The 27,957-nt window shown below is 45.4% G+C and overlaps 1 protein-coding gene across 2 annotated transcripts; it reads left to right on the top strand.

The window, feature by feature from the left end:
• Positions 1 to 1,122: 1,122 nt before the first annotated feature.
• Positions 1,123 to 27,957, top strand: TBC1D31 (TBC1 domain family member 31). Of its 2 annotated transcripts, none has more exons than XM_066623858.1 (22): positions 1,123 to 1,219; positions 3,505 to 3,651; positions 4,887 to 5,002; positions 5,656 to 5,834; positions 6,996 to 7,147; positions 7,574 to 7,733; positions 9,588 to 9,788; positions 9,891 to 10,067; positions 12,267 to 12,346; positions 12,439 to 12,585; positions 12,828 to 12,961; positions 14,366 to 14,499; positions 15,928 to 16,107; positions 17,860 to 18,092; positions 19,194 to 19,346; positions 19,630 to 19,765; positions 21,547 to 21,639; positions 22,152 to 22,292; positions 23,140 to 23,334; positions 24,633 to 24,783; positions 26,547 to 26,678; positions 27,722 to 27,957. In XM_066623858.1, the coding sequence occupies exons 1-22, from the start codon at positions 1,143 to 1,145 to the stop codon at positions 27,859 to 27,861; spliced, it is 3,258 nt and encodes a 1,085-aa protein (XP_066479955.1). In that variant the 5' UTR covers positions 1,123 to 1,142; the 3' UTR covers positions 27,862 to 27,957. The 2 variants fall into 2 exon arrangements, with proteins under 2 accessions (XP_066479955.1, XP_066479956.1); XM_066623859.1 differs by lacking the exon at positions 1,123 to 1,219 and adding an exon at positions 4,045 to 4,140 and having other exon boundaries at positions 3,605 to 3,651.

Here is a 27,957-nt window from a genome sequence, read left to right as displayed (position 1 = left end):
AAGTAGCAGGTCTTTCAAATTTATGTTGCCAAATGTGTCAGGGAGAAACATAGAGTGACACAGTCACAATAGCAATCAACTGTGCCCCACAAGGTTCCTTGGTGTTTCACCACTATCTGTGGGGTACTAGGACAGGGAGTGGATGGGGAGATGATGAGGACTCAAATGCTTTTGACAATCAGGTATCAACAAGATGAGCCTAGAAAAAACAAAAAAGTCTTCATATTAGAAAAAAGGCGCCCCCCAAGGGGGGGGGCATGATTGAGACATACAAAATTAGAGAAAGGGTGGATAGAGGATGTTCTTTTCCCTCTCACACAACACCAGAACGAGGCGACATCCACTAAAATTGAGTGTTGGGAGAGTTAGGATAGACTAGAAAAAATATTTGTTTACCCAGTGTGTCATTAGTCTGTGGAACTCCTTGCCGTGGGATCTGGCCTGGATGCCTTTAAAAGGGGACAGGACAGATTTCTGGAGGAAATGTCCATCACAGGTGACAAGCCATGATGTGCATGTGCAGCCTCCTGGTCCTAGGAGGCTATCTGAGGATACCAGATGCAAGTGAGGGCACACGAGGATGCAGGTCTCCTGTGGCCTTGTGTGGTCCCTGAAGCATCTGGTGGGCCTCTGTGAGATGCAGGAAGCTGCCCTAGATGGGCCTTGGCCTGACCCAGCAGGCTCTTCTGATGTTCTCAGGTAGCCTTTTCTGCCTTGCTGCATCTCTCCATGCAGGGAAATGGAAATGGATCTGCACCTGTTGAATTTCTGCCTGTGTTGTGCAGCCAAGAGAAGAGTCCGCGGGGTAGAAGGGCGGCAGTCCTCAAGTGGGTTCCTCCAGGAAGCAGCATCTCTCTGGTTCAGGCTCATCCCGCTTGCTGCCAGGCTGCATCTTCAAGGTCTTGCGCTGCTGCTACCTGAAAACTACAACTCCCAGCAGGCACCGGGCTGATTGGACCAGGCTGTACCATTCTGCGGAGAGGGGGAGCTCTCCGCTTTGCTTGCGTCCACGGCGCTTTCACTCCGCCCCCCGCTTTGGGTGTCAGTTTGGAGTCTCCCAAGGAGGGCGGGGCCGGTGGAAAGCAGCCGTTGGGGGGGCGGGGCAGTTCGGTTGGAACCCGGCGGAGGTGGCGGCTGCGGGGATGCAGAGCTCTGACCTGGGCGGCAGGGAGGAGGGCAGGATCTGGCACCGCAGGCCCTCTCCGGCGGCGCAGCAGGGGTAACCGTGCGGGGGGTGTGTGGATGTGCTTTTCTTGGACTCCTACCCTGCTCTGTGCCAGAGCTTCCATGTGCAGGAGCAGTCTATCCTGGTTCCCAGGTGCTGCCCACATCAGAGCCAGCAGGGGTAGAGCACCCATGTGCAGGAGCAGTCTATCCTGGTTCCCAGGTGCTGCCCACATCAGAGCCAGCAGGTGTAGAGCACCCATGTGCAGGAGTAGTCTACCCTGGTTCTCAGGTGCTGCCCACATCAGAGCCAGCAGGTGTAGAGCACCCATGTGCAACAGCGATCTATCCTGGTTCCCAGCTGCTGCCCACATCAGATCAGAGCCAGCTGTGGTAGAGCATCCAGGGGCAGAAGCAGTCTACCCTGGTTCCCGGGTGCTGCCCAGATCAGAGCCAGCAGTGGTAGAGCATCCATGTGCAAGAGCAGCCTACCCTGGTTTTCAGGTGCTGCCCAGATCAGAGCCAGCAGTGGTAGAGCATCCATGTGCAAGAGCAGCCTACCCTCGTTCTCAGGTGCTGCCCAGATCAGAGCCAGCAGTGGTAGAGCATCTAGGTGCAGGAGCAATCTATCCTGGTTCCCAGGTGCTGCCCACATCAGATCAGAGCCAGCAGGGGTAGAGCATCCATGTTCAAGAGCAACATATCCTGGTTTCCAGGTGCTGCAGGCAGACCATCAAAAGGATTCCTTGTCTCCATCTAGGTCAGTGTTTGTCAACTGGTGGTACAGGTACCCACCAGTAGTACTTGGGATGGTGTCTGATGGTATGCGCAGAATCCCTGGACCCTGCTGCCCAGCAGTGAGACCAGGAACACAACACAACAGGAGGCTCGGCAGGCAGAGCTCCAAAGCTTGCTTTTCTGTGCTTGATGAAGTCCTCCTGTCCACTCTGAGCCTTTTACTGGTGTTTGTGAAGTCTATCTGGCCTCCCAATCCAGAAGTCACTGGCAATGGTGTTATCCCCAGTTACTTCCAGGGGTACTTTGAATAGGTGGACCATGTGCAGTGGTATGGTGAAGGACAAACCTTGAGAAACACTGATCTAGAGCGGTGTTTCTCAACCAGTGGTATGGGTACCACCAGGTACCAGGAGGTGTCTGGTGGTACTTGCAGGACCTTTGGACACCTGCCATCTGGCAGCAAGACCAGGTACATGACACAACAAACAGAGATAGGAGGCTCCAAAGCATGCTTTTACACACTTGAAAAAGCCCTCCCATCCAACCTGAGACTCTTACTGGTGTTTGCCATGTCACATCTGGCTTCCCAACCCAGAAGTAACCAGCAATGATGTCATCGCCAGTTACTTCCAGTGCTACTTTGAATAGGTGGACCATGTGACGTGGTACACCAGAGAATAAACCTTGAGAGACATTGATCTAGATCAGTGGTTCTCACACATTTAGCACCGGGACCCACTTTTAGAATGAGAAACTGTCAGGACCCACCAAAAGTGATGTCATGACCAGAAGAGACATCATGAAGCAGGATAATTTTTAATAATCCTGGTCTGCAATCCTACCCACACTGACCCAGGAGTAAGTCCCATTGACTATCTTTGTTAAAAACATCTTCATAGTAGTCTGTTAAACATACAGATCTATGTCATTTCCCCAAATGCAGCCACATACCATGGTAGCATGAAATCTAATATATTCAAAATGAAATATTGAAATGAATGGGGACCCACCTGAAATTGGCTCGCTACCCACCTAGTGGGTCCTGACCCACAGTTTGAGAAACACTGATCTAGATAGTTTTTATAGAGTGGAATTGTCTTATTCATTGAAGGTCGGTCTGCAACAGGTATTAACTATAAGGCTTAAATAAAACTGCTATGTGCAGTGATTGTCTACTCGATCATGGCCATCCAAGACCTCCAGGTGCCTGAGGTGGTGTCAAATGGTGTCTCCCCTCTGCTTGTTGGTAGGCCAGTCTCTGCTGCTCCCTCTCCCTAGATTGGAAATGGGACATGGCATGGAAGCATCTCTGCTTCTGTACCCCCCTGCAGTGGTGTCTCTAGGGGGTGCGGGCTGCACCCTGTGATACAGGCGGGGTGACTGGCCAAAATTTTTTACATCGTCATATTTTTGAATTATACCATCATGTTATATATCATTTGATGCACAATTTCATGCAGAATTCAATGAAACAAACCACATTTAAATATCTCTGTTTGATCAAACGTTATAGCCAAAATACGGACGGGTTTGTGAAATGGTTTAAGCACACTTAATGCTTCATAATACCAAACTGTCAATTTATCCTTGATTTCTCCTCAGAGTCATTGTAAATATTATTCACAGTACATCAGGCTACCACTCCAAGACAGTACGTTTTCTAAATGTAGCCTTCAGCAGTTCTGGAGATTCACTGCTTGCTGGAGATCATCAAGGGAATATCTATGTGTTTGACTTGACAAGCAACAGGTTGGTGCTCTATATTTTTGGTCTGCTTTTGTTTAAAAGACAGAGGCCACATTTAGATGTGACAGGAAACCATTGTTCTCCACAACAGGAATGAGCATTAGGGAACCCCAGGTTCACGCACTCTCCCCTTCTTGTGCGCACAAGAGGAAGAAAGGGAAAGCTTACTGCTTCAATGAAACCACAGTTTTGCGTTGTGTCTGAACTCAAGGAATGGTAGTTTAGGTCAAATCAGTTAGGTAAAACAAACCAGAATCAAACTGTGGTTTCAGATCCTGGTTTGTTACCTAATTAGTTTAAACTCAATGCTGGCTTTGGACACAACAGAGAACTATGGTTTATTTCATACTGAAAGTAAAAACTTTCATTTTTTTCTCTTTGTTTGTGACCGTGCAGTGGGGAGAAGCATACAAGCCTGACTCTCCCAGGCTTATTGTAATGAGAAAGAGAGTGATCTGTTATTTCTGAACCTGGCCATAAACCTTACTTCAGGTTGGTCCCTTGTCTTCATAAGTTCCTGCCTGTCTCTGTTTTGTATCATGTCCTCACCATAATATCTGCAAATAACACTCTATTTACTTGCAGACCTGAGCTGAATGTTCTGGAAATTCTTTCATCCATTTAGGCCAGGGTTGCCCAAACCCTGGCCCTGGGTCCACTTATGGCTCTCGAGGACTCCCAATCTGGCCCTCAGGGAGCCCCCAGTCTCCAATGAGCCTCTGGCCCTCCAGAGACTTGCTGGAGTCCGTGCTGGCCTGATGCAACTGCATTCAGCGTGACAGCCAACTGTCCAACCTCTTGCATGAGCTGTCAGACGAGGGCTCCCTCCGCTGCTTGCTGTTACGCATCTGTAATGCAGCAGCAGCAGCAAAGAAAAGACTGGCCTTGCTTTGTACAAGGTCTTTTATAGGCCTTGAGCTACTGCAAGACCGTCATTCATTCATATAAGTTCCATCTCTAATATATTCATTTATGTAAATTTATTCAAATTTGAAACATAAATTAATTCTTTTTTTTCCTCCGGCCCCTGGCACAGTGTCAGAGAGATTATGTGGCCCTCCTGCCAAAAAGTTTGGACACCCCTGATTTAGACAAATGAGGCTGTTTCATAGGTTTGGCTTTTGACTAGTCTGTGAAGAGCAAGTGAAAGGATATGGAACTTTGTCAATTAGCTTTTCGGTTTCTGGACGTTAGCTTTTCTAGCACTTCGCTGGACTAATTTTTAATTATTTTTATAGGTTTAAGCTGGTTCAGAGAACAATGCAAGCTTGCACGGCTCTGGCATTTAACCTTCACAGGAAAACAGAATTCCTTGTAGCTCTAGCTGATTATTCCGTTAAATGCTTCGATACAGGTAATAGGCACTGTTTACAAAACTTGTGCTCCTTACATATGAGTAGTTTTGTCTTTGGTATTTCTGGTTTGCTATGACGTAAAATATATTTACATAGTGGCCAGATGGCCTTGCATCCTTCCCACCAAGCAATTACACAGACATCTTGCCTTATCATTGCAAAATGAATTGCCCAGCTGCTGAAAAATAAAACAAAATCCAGTTACTGATAAGTGTGAAATAAGCCAGTTATTTTATCTAAACTTGTGAGTACCATTCAGGTGATCAGTCATGCCAATCAGAGGAGGAGCCTTTGGTGTGAAGATCAGCTGTTTTCTGCATCTTGATCTTAGCACTTAGTAAAAATGGTGAAAAAAAATCTTCATTTTTTGTATTCAGCAATCCTATGAACTAAGTGGTGCCAAAGTTTTCAATCTTGGACCATTTCTTTCAGTTACTCTATGTTCTAATTAACGTCAGCCTTGATGGTGTCCAGCCATCTTGTCCTTTGACTACATGGCTTTCTTTTTCTGCCAACCATTCCAATTAATATTAAGACATTTCAGAATTAACAGTAGATGCATTCCCCTCCCCCCACTTAACCTGTTATCTGATGAAGCTAGAATTTCTTCTCTGTCTAAATCTTGTCTCTCTTTTCTTATTCTCATCATCAGTTGCCAAGGAACTAGTTAGTTGGATGAGAGGACATGACTCCTCAGTGTCCTCGATCTCGGTTCATTGTTCTGGTAGATACGCCATCACAGCATCTGTGGACACAGCTCAGCTTTGGGATCTGGATACCTTTCAGCGGAAAAGAAAGTTGAATGTTCGCCAGTCTGTGGGTATCCAGAAGGTAAGTTTATTCAGTTATTTATTTAATGCGTTTCTCTTCATCCATACAAATGTCTAGGGTGGCTTATGACAAAATATAAAAACAAAAAATACACATAAAAACTATTCCTCTGAAAACTGGAACACCATAGCAGCAGGAACAAAAATCTGAGGAAGACTCCAATAAAAACCGGGGGGGGGGGAAATGGGTGTAATAAAACAAATTAACATACAGTGGCCCTCCTAATCTGCAGACTTGGCATTTGTGGATTTGAATAACCACAGATGCCAGCCGGCAGCTGGAGGGCCTGATTTCCTGGATGTGACTGGAAGTGGCTGTTGCACAGGCTAGTGAACAGTCTGGGAAAGATCAGGATGCAGGATTGGCAGTGGTCTGGAGTGGGAAGTGAAAAGGATGGACAGACAGGCTGGAACTGTGGCAGGTTCAGAGGCAGCGCAGGAGATATAACCTTCTCAGAACTTTGGGCAGGTCCCAGGGAAAAAAACAACGTGTTCCAACAAGGGACTGGTGGTAACCGCTCTGTTATAGACTCCCTGGACCTGTCTGTTCCCACCAACAGGCAGCTCCCCCTTGCTGGGGAATGGAAAGAATTAAAAGATCAACACTGTAGCCTGGCACTCCATTACCTCTTCATCATCGCTCTCTGTCCGCGCGTGCTGTCTGTGGTGGCAAATAGGCCCTTGGAGGTTAGTAACTACCTTGGGGGTCTTTGGCTTTGGGAGTATTTTGGCTCAGAAGGTCCTTGATTTTTGGGCTCAGTTTCAGAGCACCAATTTAGTGCCTCTTTCCTATGCTTCTGGACCTTCTGACCCAGCTGAACAATCCTGACCTGGACATTTTTATGGAGGGTTAGACAGTACCACATGAACTGCTCAGCCTATTATGAAGTAGCCTGATCCTGAATGTGACTGACTTACCAGTGTTTTTTTTCCCCCCCGGGTTGAAACTTGGTGGTGTTAGCCAAGCTCAGGCCTGTCATCTCTCAGATACCTGCACAAGACCTCTGTGTTTAAGTCTCAAAACTTTGGTCACTTGCAGCTCATGCAATTCTATCAGATTATAGCAACTTCTGAGATGATGTGGAAATTATATTTGAACATCTAAAATACCACATCTCTTCTTTAAAATGCATCTGCTTAGGTCTTCTTCTCTGTGTTTCAGGTGTTCTTTCTTCCTCTGAGCAACACCATAGTCAGCTGCTTTAAGGATAACTCCATCTTTGCCTGGGAGTTTGATACTCTTCACTGCAAGTACCAGTTGCCATCTCCAGTAGAAGGTTCTTCATTGTGCTATAAAGTGTTTGCCGCCACACGGTATGTTCCGATCCTCAGGCATGCAAAAGTCCTATTAAGCAATGTTGAATTGTAGCCATTGTTATTATTGCAAAGAGAGTCTTGTCCTCTCATTTCTCATTGGTTTAATCCAGATGGTACATCTGAATGGGCTCGTCCTGTTCTGTTTCCCAGTGTAATGTTGTACATGTTGCAACGATGGAATGGGAGGTAATCTGAGTTCCTCCCTTAAGTGATTGAAATACGACTACTACACTTATTTAATACTACAAGAACAACTTGTCCCTCTTGGGGCAAATGTATAGTACAAGTACCTGTGTGCTTGCACCCCGAGTCATGTGCAGGTGGGGCAGACTTGGGTGCATCCAAATCGTCTGTTGTCTTTGCTGCCAGCTGTAGATAGAGGTGGCTGCATTTATGTTAAGTGTGTCTTGTTTTTGGGTGCAGGGATGGCCGTGTCCTTGCAGCTGGTGGCAAATCAAACCATCTTCACTTGTGGTGTTTGGAGTCTCGGCAGCTGCTAAGAATAATCCAGATGCCAACCAAAGTGCGAGCAGTTCGACACCTGGAGTTCCTTCCAGATAGTTTTGATGGTGGTGCTAATCAGGTGAGTGGCAGAGTTTGAAGCAAAGGAGTAGGACAGTGTTTCTGAAGCTTCTGATAGTTAACATGTGCTGTCTTTCTGAACTGCAGTTGAAGTTAGATGGTCCTCTGTAGAGCAGAGGGATCATAGATCAGCTGTAGAGCCTCCTCCTTTGCATGCAGAAGATCTCAAGTTCAATCCTTGCAAAGATCCCTCCTGGAAACCCTGCAGGGCTGTTGCAGAATAGACAATGGCTTAACAATTGGATGTTGTATAAGGTAGCATCATGTGCTTACTCTTTATGTCTCCAAAGGCTTTTCTTGAATGTGCTATTTCTGTATCATTTTCAGATGACCTTCCCAAGAAGTTTACATCATTCTATGTAACCACAATTATCAATTAAAATATGCAATAGCACAGCAAAACTGCAAGCTGGGACAGGGAGAGGGCGGATTGAGGCTGGGAAGAGGGCAGTGTTGGTGGTGGCAGTGGCAGCACAACCAGTATCCTATCCCCTTTCCTTGCATTGATCCACCTTTCCAGATCAATTCGGACCTGCTGATGCAGGTCCTAGTAGACCCATTCAGGTGATGGAGGCTTATCCTTGGGCAAGAACATAACAACCCCACTGGACCAGGCCATAGGCCCATCTAGTCCAGCTTCCTGTATCTCACAGCGGCCCACCAAATGCCCCAGGGAGCACACCAGATAACAAGAGACCTGCAAGGCCTCCTGGGAATTGTAGTTTAAGAACATAAGAACAGCCCCACTGGATCAGGCCATAGGCCCATCTAGTCCAGCTTCCTGTATCTCAAAGCGGCCCACCAAATGCCCCAGGGAGCACACCAGATAACAAGAGACCTCATCCTGGTGCCCTCCCTTGCATCTGTGAACAAATGTGAACAAAGGGAACAAATGTTCCCTAATCTGGAGAAGACCTCCAGAACTGCGTTTCCCCCCCCCCCCCACAGGGTGCAGTGCGCACTCTGGTGATGCAGCCACATCAGCAGGAGGTTTTTGATAGAATTGGGATGTATGTTTATTTGTGTAAAATACTTTTCAATTGCCTTTCCATCTCAGTGGTGAGTTGTGGCTCAGAGCGGGCCCAGCTCACCTAAAGCTTGTCCAAAACTTCTGTGGAGGGGCCTGGCAGTGACATCATTACCAAACATCTCAACAACACACCCGACTGGCAGTGAGCCAGGTGCCCATCAGCCCCCAGCAGCAACTGAAGACTCCTTTGGCCTAGTGGTATAGCTTGAGAAGGTGCAAAGCACTAAGTTTTGCAGAGAGCCTCATCACACTGCAAGTGGCTCCTCCCCTTCATACTGGGTGCGGAAGCAAAACGGAGGCATTTGCCTGGCTCCGGAGGGGTGGGGAGGTGCCACTTGCACACCATAGTGAGGCTCCCTGCAAAACTTAGTGCTTTGCACCTCCTCTAGCTATGCCACTGCTTTGGCCCCCTTGCTATTGGTCTGTCAGTGCACGATGAAGACTTTTTTGTTTCAACAGGCACTAGAGCTGTGGTGTTTATCCTCCTGCTAAGCTGATTTTGTATTTCCCTTGTGTGCCTATCCTTTTTCAAGTATCATTAAGATAATGTAATAATTTTAATTGTTTCTTGGCTGTTTTATGCTTTTCCATATATATTGAGAAGCAAAAACTGTCCTGCTTTGTTATTTGTAAGTTGGTATGAGGGCCTCTCTATGGGCTGGATAAAAATCTCTAAATAAATAAATAAACAGTGGTTACGTGCAAGTTACATGCACTCAGTATGATTTATTTCTAAGTAGGTATCACAGCTGTAACTACCCTAATAGGAATGTATAAAAGGTGTCCACCCTGAAAGGGCTTTTAGCTTTTATCTTTGTGCTCTAGGTTCTTGGAGTGCTGAGTCAAGATAACATCATGAGGTTTATCAATATACGGACATGTAAGCTGCTCTTCGAAGTTGGCAGTCATGAAGAGGGCATGGGCGCAGTTGCCATCAGCCCTAATGGAAGATACCTGGCTGCCACAATGGAGAATGGTAGCCTGAACATATATAGCATCCAGACCCTGACCCACGAAGTAAACAAGGTAGAGTTCAAGTGAATGGGACGCTGCTTGATTTATGGTGGCATTCTTTGACCCAACATTTGCAAGGCTATCCCTGAATTGCCTGAATCTCTTCCTTTTCAGCCTCCCCCACCTCTGTTCAAAGTAATAGATGAGTCATCCAGAGGCAAGTCAGACGCCAGGAAGCTTACAATGAAAGTGATATCTGGAAGGACAGAGGGGCCTTGGAAATCAAAAGGAGCCCAACTCCAAACCAAAGTGTTAAGACCGCAGCCAGATGAGTCGCATGAAGATAAAGAGGTAAGAACATGTGCAGGGCTGGTGCATCATGGGATGCCAGGAGTGGCGGGTCTAGATGACCATCCCAGCACAGCATCGTTTTCAGTGGTTGCTGGTGTCTTTTAAAAAATTGTGAACCTGTTTGGATCAGGGATTTTGCTACATGAACATTTTGTTGAAAGATGGTATATAAATATTTTAAACACTAATAAGGTTATACACTCACATGCACATATTCTCTTTCCCTCTGGGATACTCTCGTGCAACTCCAGTTAATTTCAGCAAAGCTTGCATAGGAGCACTTCCCAGGTGACTGCATTCCATGGGTCCTTCTGTCTGTCTCCCAGATTGCTGACTTCAGTGGCATTCAAAATCCAAAGCCTGCTGCCTGCACTCCAGTCCAAAGTGCCTGCAAATCCAAAGTGGCTGCCTGCACTCTGTGCTATCTTTGGCATGTAATGCAATAATAGGGAAAACAATTCCATGGGGGTGGGGGTGGAAAACATTGCTTGTGTGATTCAATATATAGCTTCCTTTTCTAAAGCTAGGACATGTGGGTTCAAATTCCTGTTCTAGCTGTGAATACCTTTTTCCCCATTTTATATAGAAGGAAAGAAAGCTAAAACAATGCCTTGCCTATGGCTAAGACAACACTCCTGATACAATTGTGATGTGCAGTTACTTCCCTTTTTTTTCTTAACCCATTTCTGCCCTGCCCACAGGCGTACACATTCTACCCCTGTTGTGTATGTGCAGTGTTCGGCAGAAATGGCTTAAGCTAACCTTAGTTTCTCCTGCTGTCTGTCTAGGGCACATAACTAAGGTTGGAAAACCATTTTTGAATAGACCAGAAATGTGCTTCCAATTATTTAGACAGCACTTTAAAAAATGTTTTCATACAGTAAAAATTGCTAGTGGCAGGCACCCTCTTAGGGCAGACTCTGCACTCTTGCATAGGATGGATATCTCTTGTATATCTGGAGAGCCAGGATGGTGTAGTGCAGGGGTGCTCACACTTTTTTGGCTCGAGAGCTACTTTGAAACCCAGCAAGGCCCGGAGATCTACCAGAGTTTTTTTTACAATGTTCACGCCATCATAACATATAACATTTATGTGTACAATGTATGTTGGTGTACCTTGAGCCCCACTGAGTATAACAGGACTTACTCCTGAGTAGACATGCCTAGGATTAGGCTGTGAGGCTGCAATCCTAGCCACACTTACCTGGGAGTAAGCCCATTGAGTACAATGGGCCTTACTCCCGGCGTTTCCTCCCAGAGGCACCTGAAGGGGGGGTCGGCACTCCGCGATCTACTCATTTTGCCTCGCGATCTACCGGTAGATCGCGATCCACCTATTGAGCACCCCTGGTGTAGTGGTTTGGGAGGCGGACTCAGCCCTGGATGATCCAGGTTCAAATCTCCCCTCAGCCACAAAGCTTCCTGGGTGACCTTGGGCCAGTCACTTTCTCTCAGCCTCACCTACCTCACAGGGTTGTTGTGAGGACAAGAAGGAGGGGAGGAGTAGCTGTGTAAACCGCTCTGAGCTCTTTGGAGGATGGGCGGTATAAAAATGTGAACAAATAAATAAATAAAATAAAAATTGTATGGTCGTACCTGCTACAATGCATCCATGCGGGATCTAAAAATCGAGTATGGGTTTTTTTCCTTCCACATTGGATTAATCCATTTACTTTAATTTTTAAATCAACCAACATTTTTTCTTAATTGGGCGATAGCTCTGCAGAGTATTTTGATGCTCTGAACTTGCTTGTTAGAAATGTCTGCATGGAGCAGACACGTCTGCATAGGTTGAGCTTAAATGTTGACCATTGGACACTTTCTCGCCTGAGGCGTGTTCTGTTAAGGCGATGCAAGCATTGGATCTAGGAACAACACTTGCCTCTTGATTAGCAGTGGGGAACTCCAAGGGATCGTCTTGAAGACATTAAAGCCCTGCGTAGCCGAGGGGCCATTTGGGGGTAGTACCAAACTGGGAAAGGATTTTGAAGGTCAGTGGAAATTTAAAAGAATATGGGAGAATAAAGCGGGAGCCAGCGCAAGGGGCAGGACAAGAGGGGTGATGTAGTCCTACAAAGGAATGGAAAAGCTTAGGTGAGCACAACTGGAAATGAAGAAAAGAGGTGGAAGTCAGGAAGGCTGAGCCAAGGAGTATCGCAGCAGGCAGTGAGAGAAGTGACCTCGTTTGTCTTGTTCTAGAACGAGCTGCCAGATGGCCTGAACAAGAAACGGCTGCAAGCCTTGCTGCAGGGGTTTGGGGAGTATCCAGCCAAATACAGGTGCGTCGGTGCGTGTGTCAGACCCAATCTGTTGCATTCTGCCCCATTAAGTCAAATTGGCCTGCCTGTGCAAATCTGCTGTCTTGTTGCAGGTTGTTTGTGTGGCGCTCCTTACTGCGTCTTCCAGAAAATCACCTGACCTTCAGCAGCCTGTTAGATAAGGGGACGCATTTGGCATTTGTGCACCTGCAGAATGAGTACCCTATTAAAAGCAGGAAGCTCTTGCGAGTCTTACAGAGGTACATGTGGGATTGTCTTGGGGAAACCTGCTACAAGTGACTTGATGTTCACGGCCTAGTTGCCTGCATTAGTAGCATAGTTAGAGGGGGTGCAAAGCACTAAGTTTTGCAGGGAGCTTCACTGCAGCATGGAAGCAGCCCCTCCCCTATGGAGCCATTCTGGGCGATGGGAGCAAAACGGAGGCAGAACAACTCCATTCCTTGGTTGAAAACAACAGCAGTTTTCTTCTGCCTCTGTACAGGACGCTGTCAGCTCTAGCTCACTGGTCCTCTATCTTCGGCGAGATGCCCTACATCCCTCTGCTGACCTTCCCTTTTGTCAAGCTTTTCCAGAACAATCAATTGATCTGCTTTGAGGTGGTTGCTACTGTAATTGGTAAGGAAGGATGTTCAAAATAATGACCACCGCACGTACACCATAGAGCTTTCTTAGTTTTTACATTTGTATTCTGTTTTCCTGTCATCCTGGAACTCAAGGAAGTATATGTGGAGTTCTGTGTACTCAGGTGATCGCTCACTCGAGTACTGACCAGACAAAGTTCTGCTTAGCTTCAGAAAGGTAGCTGCATGATAGACTAAGTGCTGGGACAAGTTTCTCATTTCACTGAGAGTTTGACATTGCATTCTAATTGTCTTGCAAGAGGCGAGCTGCAATAAGAACGCTGAACACCCATCCTGACTGTTTAGAATTCAGCTGCCTGTGAATCTCCAAAAGGAGTTGCTGGTTTTTATTCTGTAAGGATATAATCTGGGTGTTGCACAGAATCCATTATCACAGAAGCTTAACTCTTTCAGCCCACATTGCAGTTCCAATGAAAGCTCCCCCCCAATTGTGGTTTGCCCCAGGAACAGGTTGACCAGATATAATGGAGGACAAAGTGCCTGTGCCTTTGACCATGGTAGACAAGAGGGAATTTTGGCAGGTGCAGCTTTCTAAACCCTTCGATGTGGAGCTGCACCTGCCAAAATTCCCTCTTCTCTACCATGGTTAAAGGTATAGGCACTCTGTCCTCCATTGTATCTGGTCACCCTGCCCAGGAAAGAAGCATCAATTGGTACCTCTGGCCCTTCTTTGTGGTCCTGAACAGGGTCCCTGCAAATGCTGTTTAAGAAAGATTAAAAATATCTGACCAGGCTCCACATTTAACATAGCTGGTCACTTAAAGCATTAAATGAAGTGGTCACCTCAGGCTGCAGATTGGTGGGGAGGTGCCCATCTCTGTCCACTTCCCTACCTCCACAACTGCTCCTCCTCTTCTCACTCCCTGGACTGAAAAAAAAAATGAGACTGAGCAGAAGATTAAACGGGGAGGGGAGTGCTGAATGAGGACATTGGAGAGTGGGAGGAGCAGAGGGTGGCATATCATCAAGCACAAGGGGGGTAGCATTTGGTATGCCACGTAAGGCATCAAGAGGTCTCGGGTTGCCCCGGCGCCATCTATATGTTGTGTGCTCTGGAGAGGATGTGGTGGATGCTCTTTGATTGCTGAGGTGACCTGCACTTTAATTACTATTTAATTCTTGATTTTAGCTTTGCAATGAAGTTAATGAGGAAAGTGAGGTTGAAGGCACCTCTTTTGTGTCATTAACACATTTCTTTACTCCAGATTTGGGAAGTGGTGGCAGGGGGAGGAGGGTTGGAGTTGCCTCAATATTTTACGGAGCAACTGCTAACTTGTCACTTACGTATTTGGCAGTTAGTGGAACAGAATCAGTAGATGAACTTCTGCGCATGGGCTGCTGCTAGACACTCAACCGAACCCTTTGGTTTCTTCTTTAGTTAATTGGTGCCAGCATTGGTTTGAGTTTTTTCCCAACCCTCCCATCAATGTCCTCAGCATGGTGGAAAACATCGTGGCCCATCACGACAAAGAACTGCTTCAGCATCTCATGAGTTACAATATAACATCACAGGTAAAACTTCAACCTGGGTTTGAGCTGGGTGAGCTGCACAGGGCAGCTGCAGCCTGAGTTTGTTCAGTGGACTCATTGCCCATAGTGATAGCACTCAAGTCTGTTTCACTGCATTGCACTGAACTCAGCCTGTGCTAAGATGTCCTCAAAATGGCCTTGAGAGCTTCTTTTGGCTTACTGGGCTAGAGCAGTGCCCAGTTGCTACTGCAGGCTAGAAATCATTAGCTTCTGACAGAGACCATCTGCCATTTACTTCTGCGTACCTGGCTTAACAGCCTCATTGGAAAATATGTGCTTTTCCCAATTTGGAGGCGACATTCATTTTAGCCTTTCATGTGAATCACTTGACGTTAGTAACATTTCCTTCTGGGCCAGAAGATTCAAGCTTTCCTACTGCATACTGGTCCTTGTTGGCAGATGCCCTGATAACATTGTTCTGCTTTTCAAATGTTTTATTTTTATTCAGCTGCAATTGTTTGCAAAGCAGTAATAAACAAGATAGATAGGTGGGTGGTATTGCATTTACAGTGACAGATCCAGAACACCCAGTGCTGTCCAATGTGGGTGCCTCCTGGCTCTGCCATCATTTCTTCCTATCAGGGGAATTAAGGGAGGCGGGTGCCCAGTTCATCAGGTGCTCCTGTTACTGCTCTGCAGAGATTGTATCAACAGCTCCCACTCCTTTGCCCTCTCTGAAGCAAATATGGGCAGAGTTACTGGAGGGACAGCATTGCTAAACCTATTCCCAGTCCTCCAGCTTGTGTAGCTATTCAACCAGCTCTGTAACTGTGGCCATAGGGGACTCATGTCCTTCCGCATCCTGAAATATGCTGGCCAGTTTATGCTTCACAATCAGATGTTTTTAGTTTCTGTGCAGGTGGGGCTTACTCACCTAGACTAATGTCCAACTGCTATGGCTCCCGATTCTGCACTCCTAAAAAAGGGGGGAATGATATTGAAGGTGAGCTATTTTTTGCAGTCTCCTCCTAGTCTGCCTTCTAGCTATTACTGTTCACTTACCTGAGAGACTGAATTTTATTCTATTACTCTAGCTTACATTTTTCAAGCCATTTTTTAGTTTCTTCAGCAGGACTAATCTGGAAGAAAATGGCCCGCTGCTTTTTCAGAGAATGCTATTGTATCTTGCGGTTACAGGTTATTTCAGTCTGGTTCCTAAACACACATTAAGAAGTAAGGAATTAGTCTGTGGAGCACCTGCTTTCCCCTATGTTCCTTTGATGTTTTAAGTGGGGAGTAGATAGTTGAAACCAGTGGTCCTGAGCTCATAGGACTGGAAAGGGACCTGAGTTCTCAATTAGGAAAGCAACATGTATTTTAAAATGAAAGCTGTCTTTGTGTTCAAGCCTGTCTAATGTTACCAGGCTCAGGGTGCAACAGCTGCTAACTGACCTCTCCACGTGCCTCTAGGTTTACGCCTGGCCTCTTCTAGAAACCATGTTCTCAGAGGTGCTGACCAGGGAAGAATGGCTGAAACTGTTTGATAATATCTTCTCCAATCATCCTTCATTCTTTCTGATGGTGGTGGCTGCTTATGTGATGTGTTCCAGAACGCCTTTGCTTCGCTGTAATCGGAAAGAAGACTTTGAGGTAAGCATCTTGCCCTTTCAGCCAGGCTTGGCCGGCTTCTGTATTCTGTACTCTCCAGGCAGGAACCTAGGAGCCCACAGTCCAGACTCTGTAATAAAGTCAAGTGCTCCTGCTGCTATTTATCATCATCATTATTAAAGCACCTGAAATGCTGTAGATGAATTGAAAAATGAAACAGGCTCTGCCCACAGACTCACAGTCTAACAAACACTGTAGAAGCCATGTTAGGGGCCTTTATCTGTTAACCTAAAAGGAAATTCTACTTGCATTTCTTCCCTTTTGAATAGCCTGTAATTTCTGAAATTCAACATCTTTATGAACACTCTATTCTGATCCTGGTTCAATTCCTTGCTTGGCTATGAAGGTCATTATAAGAATTTGGGCAAGTGCCCCCCCCCCACCGGGTTTAAGCTACCCACAGGGTTAATTCAGCTAAAACACTGCTCTGAGTTTCCTGGAAAAAAGGCATGATGCACACATAGCACAGATATAAATAAAAATGCCATTGTCATGAGTAACCCACATTTGCCATATTTTTTGGATGTAAAACCTGATGTTGACATGCAGCAGAATGAGGTAGTTGAATGCACTGTATACACTTCAGGCTGCATGTGGAGGAGAGCACTTTTTTAAACCTTACCCTCTGAAAATAAAACCTTCCTCCATGTAGAAAACCAGCACAGTAAGGAATAGGCTGTATAAGGGTCTTTCTGCCTTATGTGCCAACGTGCAGGGATTTATAATTTTTTTCAACACAGAAAAAAAATGACATCCTTCCATTTGGCATGGTACAACCCATTCCCCCCACCTTCCACTGCTGCATGTGTAGACCATGCCTGAAGTTGTGTGTTTAAGACACACACACCTGTGTTTGAAATTGAAATAATAAACTAAACAAAATGTCAGGTAACTTCTTTGTTGTCCCAGGAACCAGGTTGGTGATGTGAATGGTTTTGAGGAGATCTAGATTTAAATCCCCCTTAGCCATGACATTCACCAAGCCTCCCACCAAGAGATTACTCTTTTTTCTCTTGCCATAAATCCAGTCCCTCAGTGCTGATGAAATTTGATGACTGGGGCTGCAATCCTATCCACACTTACCTGGGGGCAAGCCCTACCGACTATAATGGGACTTGTTTCTAAGTAGGCATGCATAGAATTGGGCTCTTTGTTGAATACATCCCTGGTTTTCTCAGAGGAAGGATGTGAAACAAACAAATTGCTAAACAAATACAAATGTCAAGGGAGAGGCACCATTGGTGACTCCATCAGAGGGAGAAATACTGCAGCTTCTCCCTTCATGACAACTGCTTTTGAATATGTTATTTCTGAAGCTCTGTAAGTTGGAAGATGGAGCATCTATCAAAGAAAGCATTGATAGTCCTATGAGTCAGTGGCATAGCTGAGGGGACGGCATGTAAGTACAGCAAATGCCTCCACTCTCCATGTAAGTGCGTTCTCCCGATTGCCATCAGAGCCGTACAGGGCAGTGACAACTATGTGCTAGTGCCAACTGGCTCCAGACGAGCTGCTTACACAGGGACTTAGCGCCTGCATACTTACCAGGTTGCTCCCCCTCTGGCTGGGCTACTGTTATGAATCAGGAAGTGGTAGCTGCTGTGGTACTCTGTTCACTAGCCTTGTTCTTGAGGTACCAAAGTAATCAATTTATTGAGTCCTGGGAAAGGGCTACACAAAATAAGTTGCTCCTTGTGCTTACTTTTCTTTCTCTTTATGTCAAACTGATTTCAGTTCTTCTTCCATCACCGGAACAACTTGGACATCAGTGCTGTGATTAAAGAGGCTTACCACCTAATGGAGTGCACCCCAGCGGATATCCATCCACGTCGTATGCTGGAGGACTTTGTGCCTTTGACCAAGGGGCAGTACCCAATATTTAATAAGTACCCCGAGTTCATCGTGGATTACCAGTTGAAAGAACGAGAGAGAATTAGGCGAGATGAAATAGAATACCTGAGAGAGAGGTATTGATGGAAATAAGGAATTGGGAATGGGGTGTGTGTCTTGGAAAGATGAATGGTAATGCATGTTAGATGGGGGGGGCAGAGACTGAAAAATCAGAATTCCAGGCTGGATTTGACTTGAATATAATCTAGCCCAAACTCCTATTGCAAAATTTGAACACACACATGCATTCACACAAAGGAGTGAGAAGGTCCTTGTATTCTGATGCTGTGTTTTGCTTCACACTTCTGGCTTAGTTGACACTGGAGAGTCATTCCAGGACTTCGGCATGAACCACGTCAGAAGGTGAAGTAATACTGGGTGCCAACCTAGGTGCAACCTGACATGTGTCACCTACTTTTGAGCTTTCATTTTCTGGATCTGGTCTCTAGAGAAATTGAAATTTTTCTAGGAAAAGATGCCATTGCAGGAAATAACACCTTTGGGGGCCCCAGCAGCTTCTTGGGGGGGGGAGGGGTATTTGCAGTGGGAAAACAGCCCTGAGCATCCTACAAGAAAATAATCTTGAGCCCACCTGACCATCTCAGGTACACATACTGTATATCATTGTTTGAAGTGAACAAAATTGTTTAACTGAAAATAACAATCCAGTCCACCTCAGCCTGCATTCCATTACACCCTGTTCCTTTGTAACATATCCAACCAAACACCCTACACTTACCAGCATGTTTGGTTTGTGTTATGTTTTCACGCACTTCAAGTAATTCAGTGTAAATCAGAGTGTAGCTCAACCATTTTCAATCACTGTGCCATGGCACACTGGTGTGCCATGAATGGTGTGCAGGTGTGCATTGGGAGTTTGGGGGAGGGTCATTTATTAGTAGGGCCATTGGGGGAAATAAACCTCCCTCCAACAGCATGGTGTGCCTTGTCAATTGTCCAAAAACCGATGGTGTGCCTTGACTATTTTAGTACCTTATCAGTGTGCCATGAGACGAATAAGGTTGAAAATCACTGGTGTAGCTGATCAGTTTGGAAGCTGAGGTGTAGTATTGTACTAGAAACAGATTAAATGTCATTTTCTAGCTGCTTTTTTAAGAACAGAGTAGGATTGCTTGAAATCCACTTCAGATAGTAAAGTATGAAATGATTCTCTGCAGGCAGCTGGTTCATGAGATAGAAGCCAAAGCAATTGAGCGCAGAGTGGAGGATGAAACTTGGTATCGAAAACAAGAGCTGCTTCAGGAGGCTGAGGAGCAAAGGAGGAAGCTCCTGCTGGAGGAAGAGGAAAAACTTGCAGAGCAAAGAAGGAGGTATTTTTCTGTCCTGTATCTTGGCCACAGTCATTATTGAGGCTTGACCCAGAAGGAACCCCTCTTTGCAGATAGTCTTGAATTAGATTTGTCCTGCAGAGTGGAATGTGGTTTTTCACAGTACATCTGTCAGGAATGTTCAGTACCGTCAGAAGGGCCACAGTTGGCAACAGGCAACTGTTGTCAAAATGTCACTCTGCTCATTCTCACTTTCATTTCAGAAAAGGGTTTGTCATCTGTTTCTATCGTTTTTTGTTCTTCCTGTTGTTCCTGGGCTTTAAAGGCTGGCTGCGGTGAAGAGAGAGCTGAAAGTGAAGGAGTTTCAGTTATTGGAAGCTGCCCGAAGGCGATTTCTGAAATACCAGCAAGATCAGCGTGAAATGGAGCTCAAGCGGCTTGACGATGAAATTACAAGAAAGGTAACCAAACTGCTCGTGTGTGAGGAAAATAAGAGCAAAAAGATCCATGGAAATAAATCAGTATTTATTTCCATGTTGGCTTGACACATGCTCTGCTTACCTAAGGCCTAAATCCTAACCAACTTTCCAGCACTGACATAGCTGTGCCAATGGGGCATGTGCTGCTGTTGGGTGGCAGTCATGGAGGCCTCCTCAAGGTAAGGGAAAGTTTGTTCCCTTACTTTGCCCTTACCTCACTGCTGGAAAGTTGGTTAGGAATGTGCCCTAAGTTTCTTAAATACATAAGAAACCTAGGAAGCAGGCACCTTCTTCACTTGTTATCTCCCTGTGTTTGACGCTTGCCTCTGCAGACTAATGCTGTATGCACGGCGACCTCCTCATGTTCACTGAAAACAGGGAGATAATGCAACTGAAAGAAGGCTATTATGTCATCTCCATCTCTTGTTACTATATCTGGAGACAATGGGCTTAGGAATTGGCATGACAGCAGTACTGCCGTGGGTTGTAGAGTGTGGCATTTCAATGGAAGTGTTTATGGTTCTGCCAGTCCAAGGCTGCCATAGATTCCCAGAGCAAGATGTCGACATCTCTTCCAAGGAAAAGGAGAACCAAAATGCTCCAGTTATCCATTGATGTTCTTTCTGCCACGTTAGTTCTATAAAATGGGAGAAACAAAATGGAGGAAAGAATCCTATTTTATTAAGGAAATGGAAATGTTGCAAAAGAGAGCAACCAAAATGATTACTGGGCTGGGGCACCTTCCCTATGAGGACAGGCTGCAACATTTGGGCCTCCAGTCTAGAAAAGAGGCACCTGAGGGGAGGACATGATTGAGACATACAAAATCATGCAGGGGATGGACAGAGTGGATAGAGAGACACTCTTTTGCCTCTCACATAACACCAGAACCAGGGGACATCCACGAAGGTTGAATGTTGGGAAAGTTAGAACAGACAGAAAAAAATATTTCTTTACCCAGCATGTAATTAGTTTGTGGAACTCTTTGCCACAGGAAGTAGTGATGGCATCTTGCCTGGATGCCTTTAAGAGGGGATTGGACAAATTTCTGGAGAAAAAGTTCATTACGAGTTACAAATCATAGTAGGTATGTGCAAGCTCTTGGTTTTAGAGGCAGGCTGCCTCTGACTGCCAGATGCAGGGGAGGGCACTGGGACGCAGATTGTGTCTGTTGTCTTTTGTGCTCCCTGGGGCATTTGGTGGGCCGCTGTAAGATACTGGAAGCTGAACTAGATGGGCCTTTGGCCTAATACAGCAGGGCTCTTCTTATGTTCCTAGTAGGGAACGTGGTACTTCGGTAGTACAGTCTTTACCATTTCTGAAAATATGTCACCATTCGACCAAGTGCCGTAAAACTAAGAAGGAATCTGAGTGAAGTATCCAGCAGTCTGAGAATGGTATCTCCCCTCGGTGCATGTCCCAGGCCCTCTATCTCCTTTCACATTTGTACCTCTCCCTCAACACACCTGTCCTCCTCTTTGACACCTTTCCCCTTCTCTATCTCTGACCAGACCAAAAGTGGAGGGCAGAACCAACAAGTCACCTTCCCTAAGGCTTCTGGGGCAACCTTTCATTTCTTGATGGGTACAGAACCTACTAGTTGCTTGATTTTTATTTATTAGATTTCTATACCACTTTTCCCAAAGTGGTATACGACAAACACACACACAAACAAACCTTTTTAAAGATGGGAATAAACATGTAACGGTAAATAACAAAATAAATCTTTGCTCTTTGGGCATTTATGTATATGTCTGTTCTAGGCATCAATGAGAGATCAAGAAACAGCCACTACAGTTCAAGACGTAGAGATGCGGCAGATGGAGCTTGAATCACAAAGGAGGCTTTTTGAACAGGTAGGCTCACCTTACATAATCTACTTTGGTGAGCTGGTGTAGCATGGTCGTAAAGAAACTGAGCTGCAAATCAAGACTTCCCCAGTTTGAATTTTCCCCTGCAACAAACTCACCTGATGGCCTACTCCCTCTCAACCCCTCCTGCAATATAGGGATAATAATTCTCACTTACCTTACAGGGTTGTTTTGAGGATTGCATCTTAATACTTGCAAAGTGCTTTGTATTCTCAAAAAGCACAATAAATGCTAAAGTGTTATTAAGTGCCCTCTTTCGGGGAGCCCCAAGGAGCTAACCAACAGACTGTTGAAACAAGTGAAATGTGATGAACCAAGATGGTCTCCCGTGAGAGTATGTAACCTGTGATGCAGGCAGGCCTGTAGGAGAAACTCTTCCCTAGTTGGGTCCATTGGAAAGAGCCTTTCTATACAATTGTTTTAATTCTGGTGTGTGTGGCTGGGACCATTGTTTTCTACTTGTCTTTCACAAGACCAGTTGATTTTTATCTTTACAGAAGCTTGTCAAAGAACAGGAAACTGTAACTCAGAAAGTAAAAGGAGACCTGGACACCAGCCGGCAAAAGGCGGATATTGAAAACCACCTGCTTCAGAGACTGATTGAAACTAAGGAGGATAAGGAACAGAAAGCTCAGAGAGTAAGGAGGACTTCAGGAATCCATGTCTCTTGCAACAGAAATGTTTAGACTGGTTTTTTTTTTAAAACTGTGTACCAAAATGCTTTAGCATTCCTTCTATGTAGTTGTTTTAGAAAGAAACCAGAGAGAAAGTGTCTCTTGAAAGAAAGTGTGCTTTCTTCCACCAGGACTGAATAATAGTTGCAGTCTCAGGAGAGAGCCTTAGACTCAAATGTTGCACACTTTTGTGTGCTTCATTGTCCCTCTGCTCTCACCTCCTCACAGTTAACAGTTATACAACCCCTTGCAAGGTTAACTCTTGGTGCCAAAGGTCCCAGGTTCAATTCCTGGCATCAGATTGCACATGATGGGCAAGATCACTGCCTGAGGCCTTAAAGAAAACTCCTGCCAGTGCATAGTGGGACAGACTACTAGCTAGAGAGACCAGTAGTCCAACTCTTTCGAAGGCAACGTTCAGATTATGTTAACGTGTAGTTGCTACTTCAGAGTCAAATGGAAGGAGGTTATTTATGTATCCCAACCTTACAAGTATGTTAGCCAAAATTACTAGCTCCCCCAAAATACTTATTAACCCACCTGCTTGAACATACCAATGTTAGTGGTTAGCTAGCTAGAGCAGGAAAAGGACCAGTTTCTGTAAAACATCTCTACTTGTTTCTTTATTTTGAAAATGCACACCCCACCTTACCCTCTTAAAAAAACATGTCCAAGGTGTCTTGGTTGACAGGAGGGTGATATTTACTTGCCGCAGGTGACTAGGTGGCTGGCTGTTTCAAACCTGATGCATTCTTCATAGGAGTGGGTGCAAAGTCCTTGGAGTTCCATTTTTCCCATTTGTGTTTTTCAGCTGGCTGAGGAATGTTTGGCCAAAGCTGATCAAGAGCAGATTGAGATGGACTGGCAAGCTCGCGTTCTGCACAAGCAAAGCCGGGACGATCTGGATCGCGAGGCATGTTATCGCGAACTAGCAAAGCTCCTTCGTGACAACAAGACAACTGAGGCAGAACTGCTGGATACAATGAAAAGGGAGGAGGCCAAAAAGGTGAGTGAGATGGGTAGGTCTCTGTGCCAGTATGCTGAACTGGATTAAAGAATGTGGGGTCAGCAAGCCAGGTTCCCTCCCACCCCTTCTATAACCAGTGAACCATTCACAAGCGTGGATAAGACCTCAACTTGACCCAGCACATAGTTCAGGTTCAGAGCACAATACAGTTGACTGCAGGGCAAAACAGGAATCTGTCTCTTGGCTAGATGATTTTTCAGCCCGTGGTGAGGATTTCCATGCTTTCCTCTTGTTTTATCACACTGTGGAAATTGATCCTTCACAGGGCACCTTTGTGTTCTTTGGATTGTGCTGGAGACAGGGCAAGTAGCTGCTAGATGTTATATTTTTTAAAATGGGGGAACAGCCAATGCTGTTTCTTTGTCCAATAGACCTGGAAACATCCTGAAATCTATCATCAAGCAGAGACTAGAATCTAATTATAACTCCTCCTGCAATCTGTTTTAATACATCTGAACTGGGGCATCATCATCTTACCAGGCATTAGATGCCCCCTATCTTTGTCAAGTTCTAGACACTAAATAATATCCTCACTCTCTTTAGCTAAACTGGTTAATCCTGAAAAGAGCTCAGACCGTTGTCTTATAGCAAGCTCATTTGTGGATGTTCCTCAGACCTGGCTTTTAAATGCGCAGTTAGCCCTTCTCATCTGTGGGTTCGGCACCCATGGATTTGACCCAACATGGATGCTGACCCTGCATAGGAAGGGCCTCAATGACTTCCTGGACACAACCAGAAGAGTCTTCTGGTCACGTCTGGGAGGTGTTCTGAGGCGCAGGGAGGCCACATGTGGCCTCTCCGCACCTCAGAAGGCCTTCAAAAGGTGGGTGTGGTTTTCAGCTGAAGTCAGAAGTGCCTTTCAGGGGCCTTCAGGCCCTTGGAGGCCACATGCAGCCTCTTCAGCCCTCAGAACACCTCCCTGGATATGACTGGAAGGCACTTCCAGTCATGTCTGGGAGGTGCTTTGAGGGCTTTCCACATCCACAGATACCGGTATCTAAGGAGCGGGTTTGGGAATGGATCCCCTGTAGGTACCAAGGGCCCACTGCATTCCTGGTATCTCAGAAGTTGCAAATATTTTTATAGGTCCAGAGGTTTGCTTAAAATATTCTAAAATGTTAACAAACTGTGGCTCCTTTTCTGTGTCCTGCTCCTTTTCTGTATGACTGTGTCCTGAATTGTTTTTCAACAGCTTTTACTGTGTGCAGTCTTTCTCCACCTTGCTATCCCCCCTTCAGTCCTCTTTTTAAAGAAAAAATTCTGTTTTGTGTGTTTAGTGGGAGGAAGTTCAAGAAAAAAGAGAGCAGGTGGCAGCAGAACAGGCTGTCGCTGCTGCTCTGGAGGCCAACAGGAGACGGTTTCTAGAACATGAAATGCAAGATGCGCTGGACCTGGCTGTAAAACTCCAGGATGAAGATGGCTATTTTGGTGAGCACTTAAGGACTCCTGCATGCAGTTGATGTCAAGTACGATCATCAAGGTGAAGCAGTTGTATCATTTGTGGTCCAGCTGTGAACCAGTGTGGGGGTAATTGAGACAATGTTGTCCTTGATCAGAGAAACCCAAGTTGGCATCATTATTCTCACTAAGTGAACTTAGGCTACTTTGCAGTGTAGTCTACCTCACAGGGTTGTTGTAAGAATAGAATGGGTTGACCTCTGTTGAGGTTCTTAACCTCTTAATGTTTACTTTGGGCTGTAGGGAACTGGGGGTCCTACTCATGGATCATCCTTTCTCCTGACACTAAGGGCCCAATCCTAGCCAACTTTCCAGCACCAGTGCAGCCACAATGCAGCTCTGAGGTAAGGGAGCATTTGTTCCCTTACTTTAAGGAAGCCTCCATGACTGCTCCCCCACTGCAGGATGCAGTTAACACCCCATAGGCATGACTACATCAGCACTGGCAAGTTGGATAGGACTGGGGCCTTAGGCTGCAATCCTATCCACGCTTACCTGGGAGTAAGCCCCCATTGACTGTAATGTGATTTACCTATGAGTAGATGTGCATAGGATTGGGCTCTTAGACTCAATTATCATTAGTCCCCTTCTGACTCTGATTGCGTGAGCATTGAGACTAACTACCATTCTGCACCCTGCATGGGATGGAGCTACTCTTGAAGACTGTTCAAAAGTCTCAACTGGTACAGTATATGGTTGGCTCAAGATAAACACAACCCTAAACAAGGCCCATGTTTAGGCTCCTTCAGTCTTTATGAAAGCTTTAACCTGCAAATTCCTAAAAAGCTTGGGCTCTTCATACTTTGAGAAGGAAGAAATAGCCTCTTGTCTCTTTCTTTTAATCTCAACAGCTATCACCTCTTGACTATACCAAGCCAAACACCATCCCTCTTTGGTAATGGTGTGCTTGACTATGATTTTTGTATGATGCTTCAAGTACTCTGAAAGTGGAGACTAAAACTGATCCTAGTTGGCAACCTTCAGTCTCGAAAGACTATGGTATCGCGCTCTGAAAGGTGGTTCTGGAACAGCGTCTAGTGTGGCTGAAAAGGCCGATTCGGGAGTGACAATCCCTTCCACACTGGGAGCAAGTGCAGTCTGTCCCTGGTCTGTCTCCCTGGCTATGGGCCTTCCTTCTTTGCCTCTTAGCCTCAGACTGTTGGCCAAGAGCAGGGTGAAAATGATGGGTTTGGGGTTGTTTTTTTTTGCAATTTTGGATTTTGTTTTTACAAAAATGACAAGTGCAGAAAGCAGTGTTATGTGTTTTTATGTCATTATCACAAAAAACCCACCTCTATTTGTAAATCAATACTGCCATTCAAATGTCAGCTTTCATTGGCATGATTTTGATTGTTGGTTCAGAGTGTAAAGTTTGACTGGCCTTGTTTTAGAATTGAGAGTTTTATCCTAAGGTGCACGTGTGAAAACAAGCTTGCATTTTACCCTGTTGTGCGTGAGTTGTGCACACATGTGTATAAGAAATTGTACTACAGTGCACTGGCAAATTTATGTGCAACTTGTGCAATGTGCTACATGGGCACAAAGCCAGGATTCCATTCACTTTTCTGTGTACAAGAACATCACACTGTCAGTTTTGTGTGCAGAAAGAGAACTTCGTATGCATTATATGTATGTGTGTGTGTGTGCTATCATATGTTTGTATGTATATACTATGCACAAAGTGTCTTAAATTGTGCTAAAAGCTTAGCAAGCAACTTGTCCACTTCTCACAGAACGACTGCGTGATTTGAGAGCTTCCCAGTCTGGGCAAGGGTTAGCATTCCATCAGACACCCAGCAAGACCCAAACACAGCCTGGCAATGTCTGCCTAAATGATTCATCACCAGCAGATTCATCAGTGCCTTGTAAGTTGCTAAACAAAGAAGACTTTTGAACTTCTCTCTGGAGAAACAAATGGCTTCCCCAACCCTTGCAACTGGTACACCAGATTTTTTTTCTCTCTTTCTCCTGCCCCCACCAGGTGATGATTCAGATTGCTTTTCTTGCAAGACCAGTGGTTTCCAATCTTAACAGCACTGCAACCCACCTTATCCTACGTAGAGGGTCACGATGTTTCTGGTGGTACTGGGGAGACTTCTTCTGGGTTGCATTGGGCCAGCAACCCATTCTACTAGCTTCTGTGGCAAACCAGAAGTTGTCTGTGAAAACCAGAAGTGGTTTTCAGAGGCTTTTGCAAGCCATGCTGAGGCCCATGGAGGCCGGTAGAACAGGTTGCCAGCCAGGTGCAACCCAGAAGAATCCTCAGGGGCTGCCCAGTGCTTCTGGAATTGCTCCAATATAGTGCCATTCAGACACAAAGTCAAGTGGGAGGCCACCCTGCAACCTACCTCTCTTGGACTCACGACCCACACTTTGGGAAAGATTGAGCTAGACCAATTAAAGTTCTAAATTTTGTCATCCCTACTAGATTCAGCACATTCTTTCTTAAGTGAATATAGACAATGAATTCAGGCAGCTAGAACCACACCAGGAATGTTTTGCTGTCTCATACTGAAATGTCTCTGTCTCCATAAGAGAACTCTTATCTCAAGACTGCCTGCTATTGTTTCTATAGAGCCATCCACGTATATGGTGCCTTAAGCTGCAGTCCTATACACACTTATCTGGGAATTTCAGTTCAATTCAGTGAAACTTACTTCTGAGTAGACATGCCTGGAATTTGCACTGTTGGTTTCCTTAGTAGAATTTGGTAAGGAATTTTTAAAATGCAGATTGTTAGGTAGAACCTCTCTTTTCAGAAGCCATGCCTCTCTAAACATTAAAGACCACATTTGCCACTACATTTTCAGAAAGTCATTACTTGTTGCTTCTTCTTGTCTTAAAAATATATTATTTCATTCTTGGAGCTGTTATCTTTGCAGTTTTAATGCTTTTCTTTCTTGTCAAGTTTCTTTTGACAGACAGCGGCAACACCTTGATGCTAGAGAGAGAGAATTGATGTCAGAAGTTAGACAGCTCAGGCAAAAGTTGACATCCCAGGTACGGACAAAGCAAATGCCACAACCAGAAGCTCAATGGTGCAATTGAGTGGACACAATCCATCTTCAGACGGACCTTATTACTAAGATTCTGAATGGCTACATTAAAGGAATCACAGAAACTGATTTTATATAATTTGTTCTA

The sequence above is a fragment of the Tiliqua scincoides genome, chromosome 4 (genome assembly GCF_035046505.1).
Source record: "Tiliqua scincoides isolate rTilSci1 chromosome 4, rTilSci1.hap2, whole genome shotgun sequence".
NCBI classification, from domain to species: domain Eukaryota; kingdom Metazoa; phylum Chordata; class Lepidosauria; order Squamata; family Scincidae; genus Tiliqua; species Tiliqua scincoides.
This window is presented reverse-complemented; position numbering and strand designations above follow the sequence as displayed.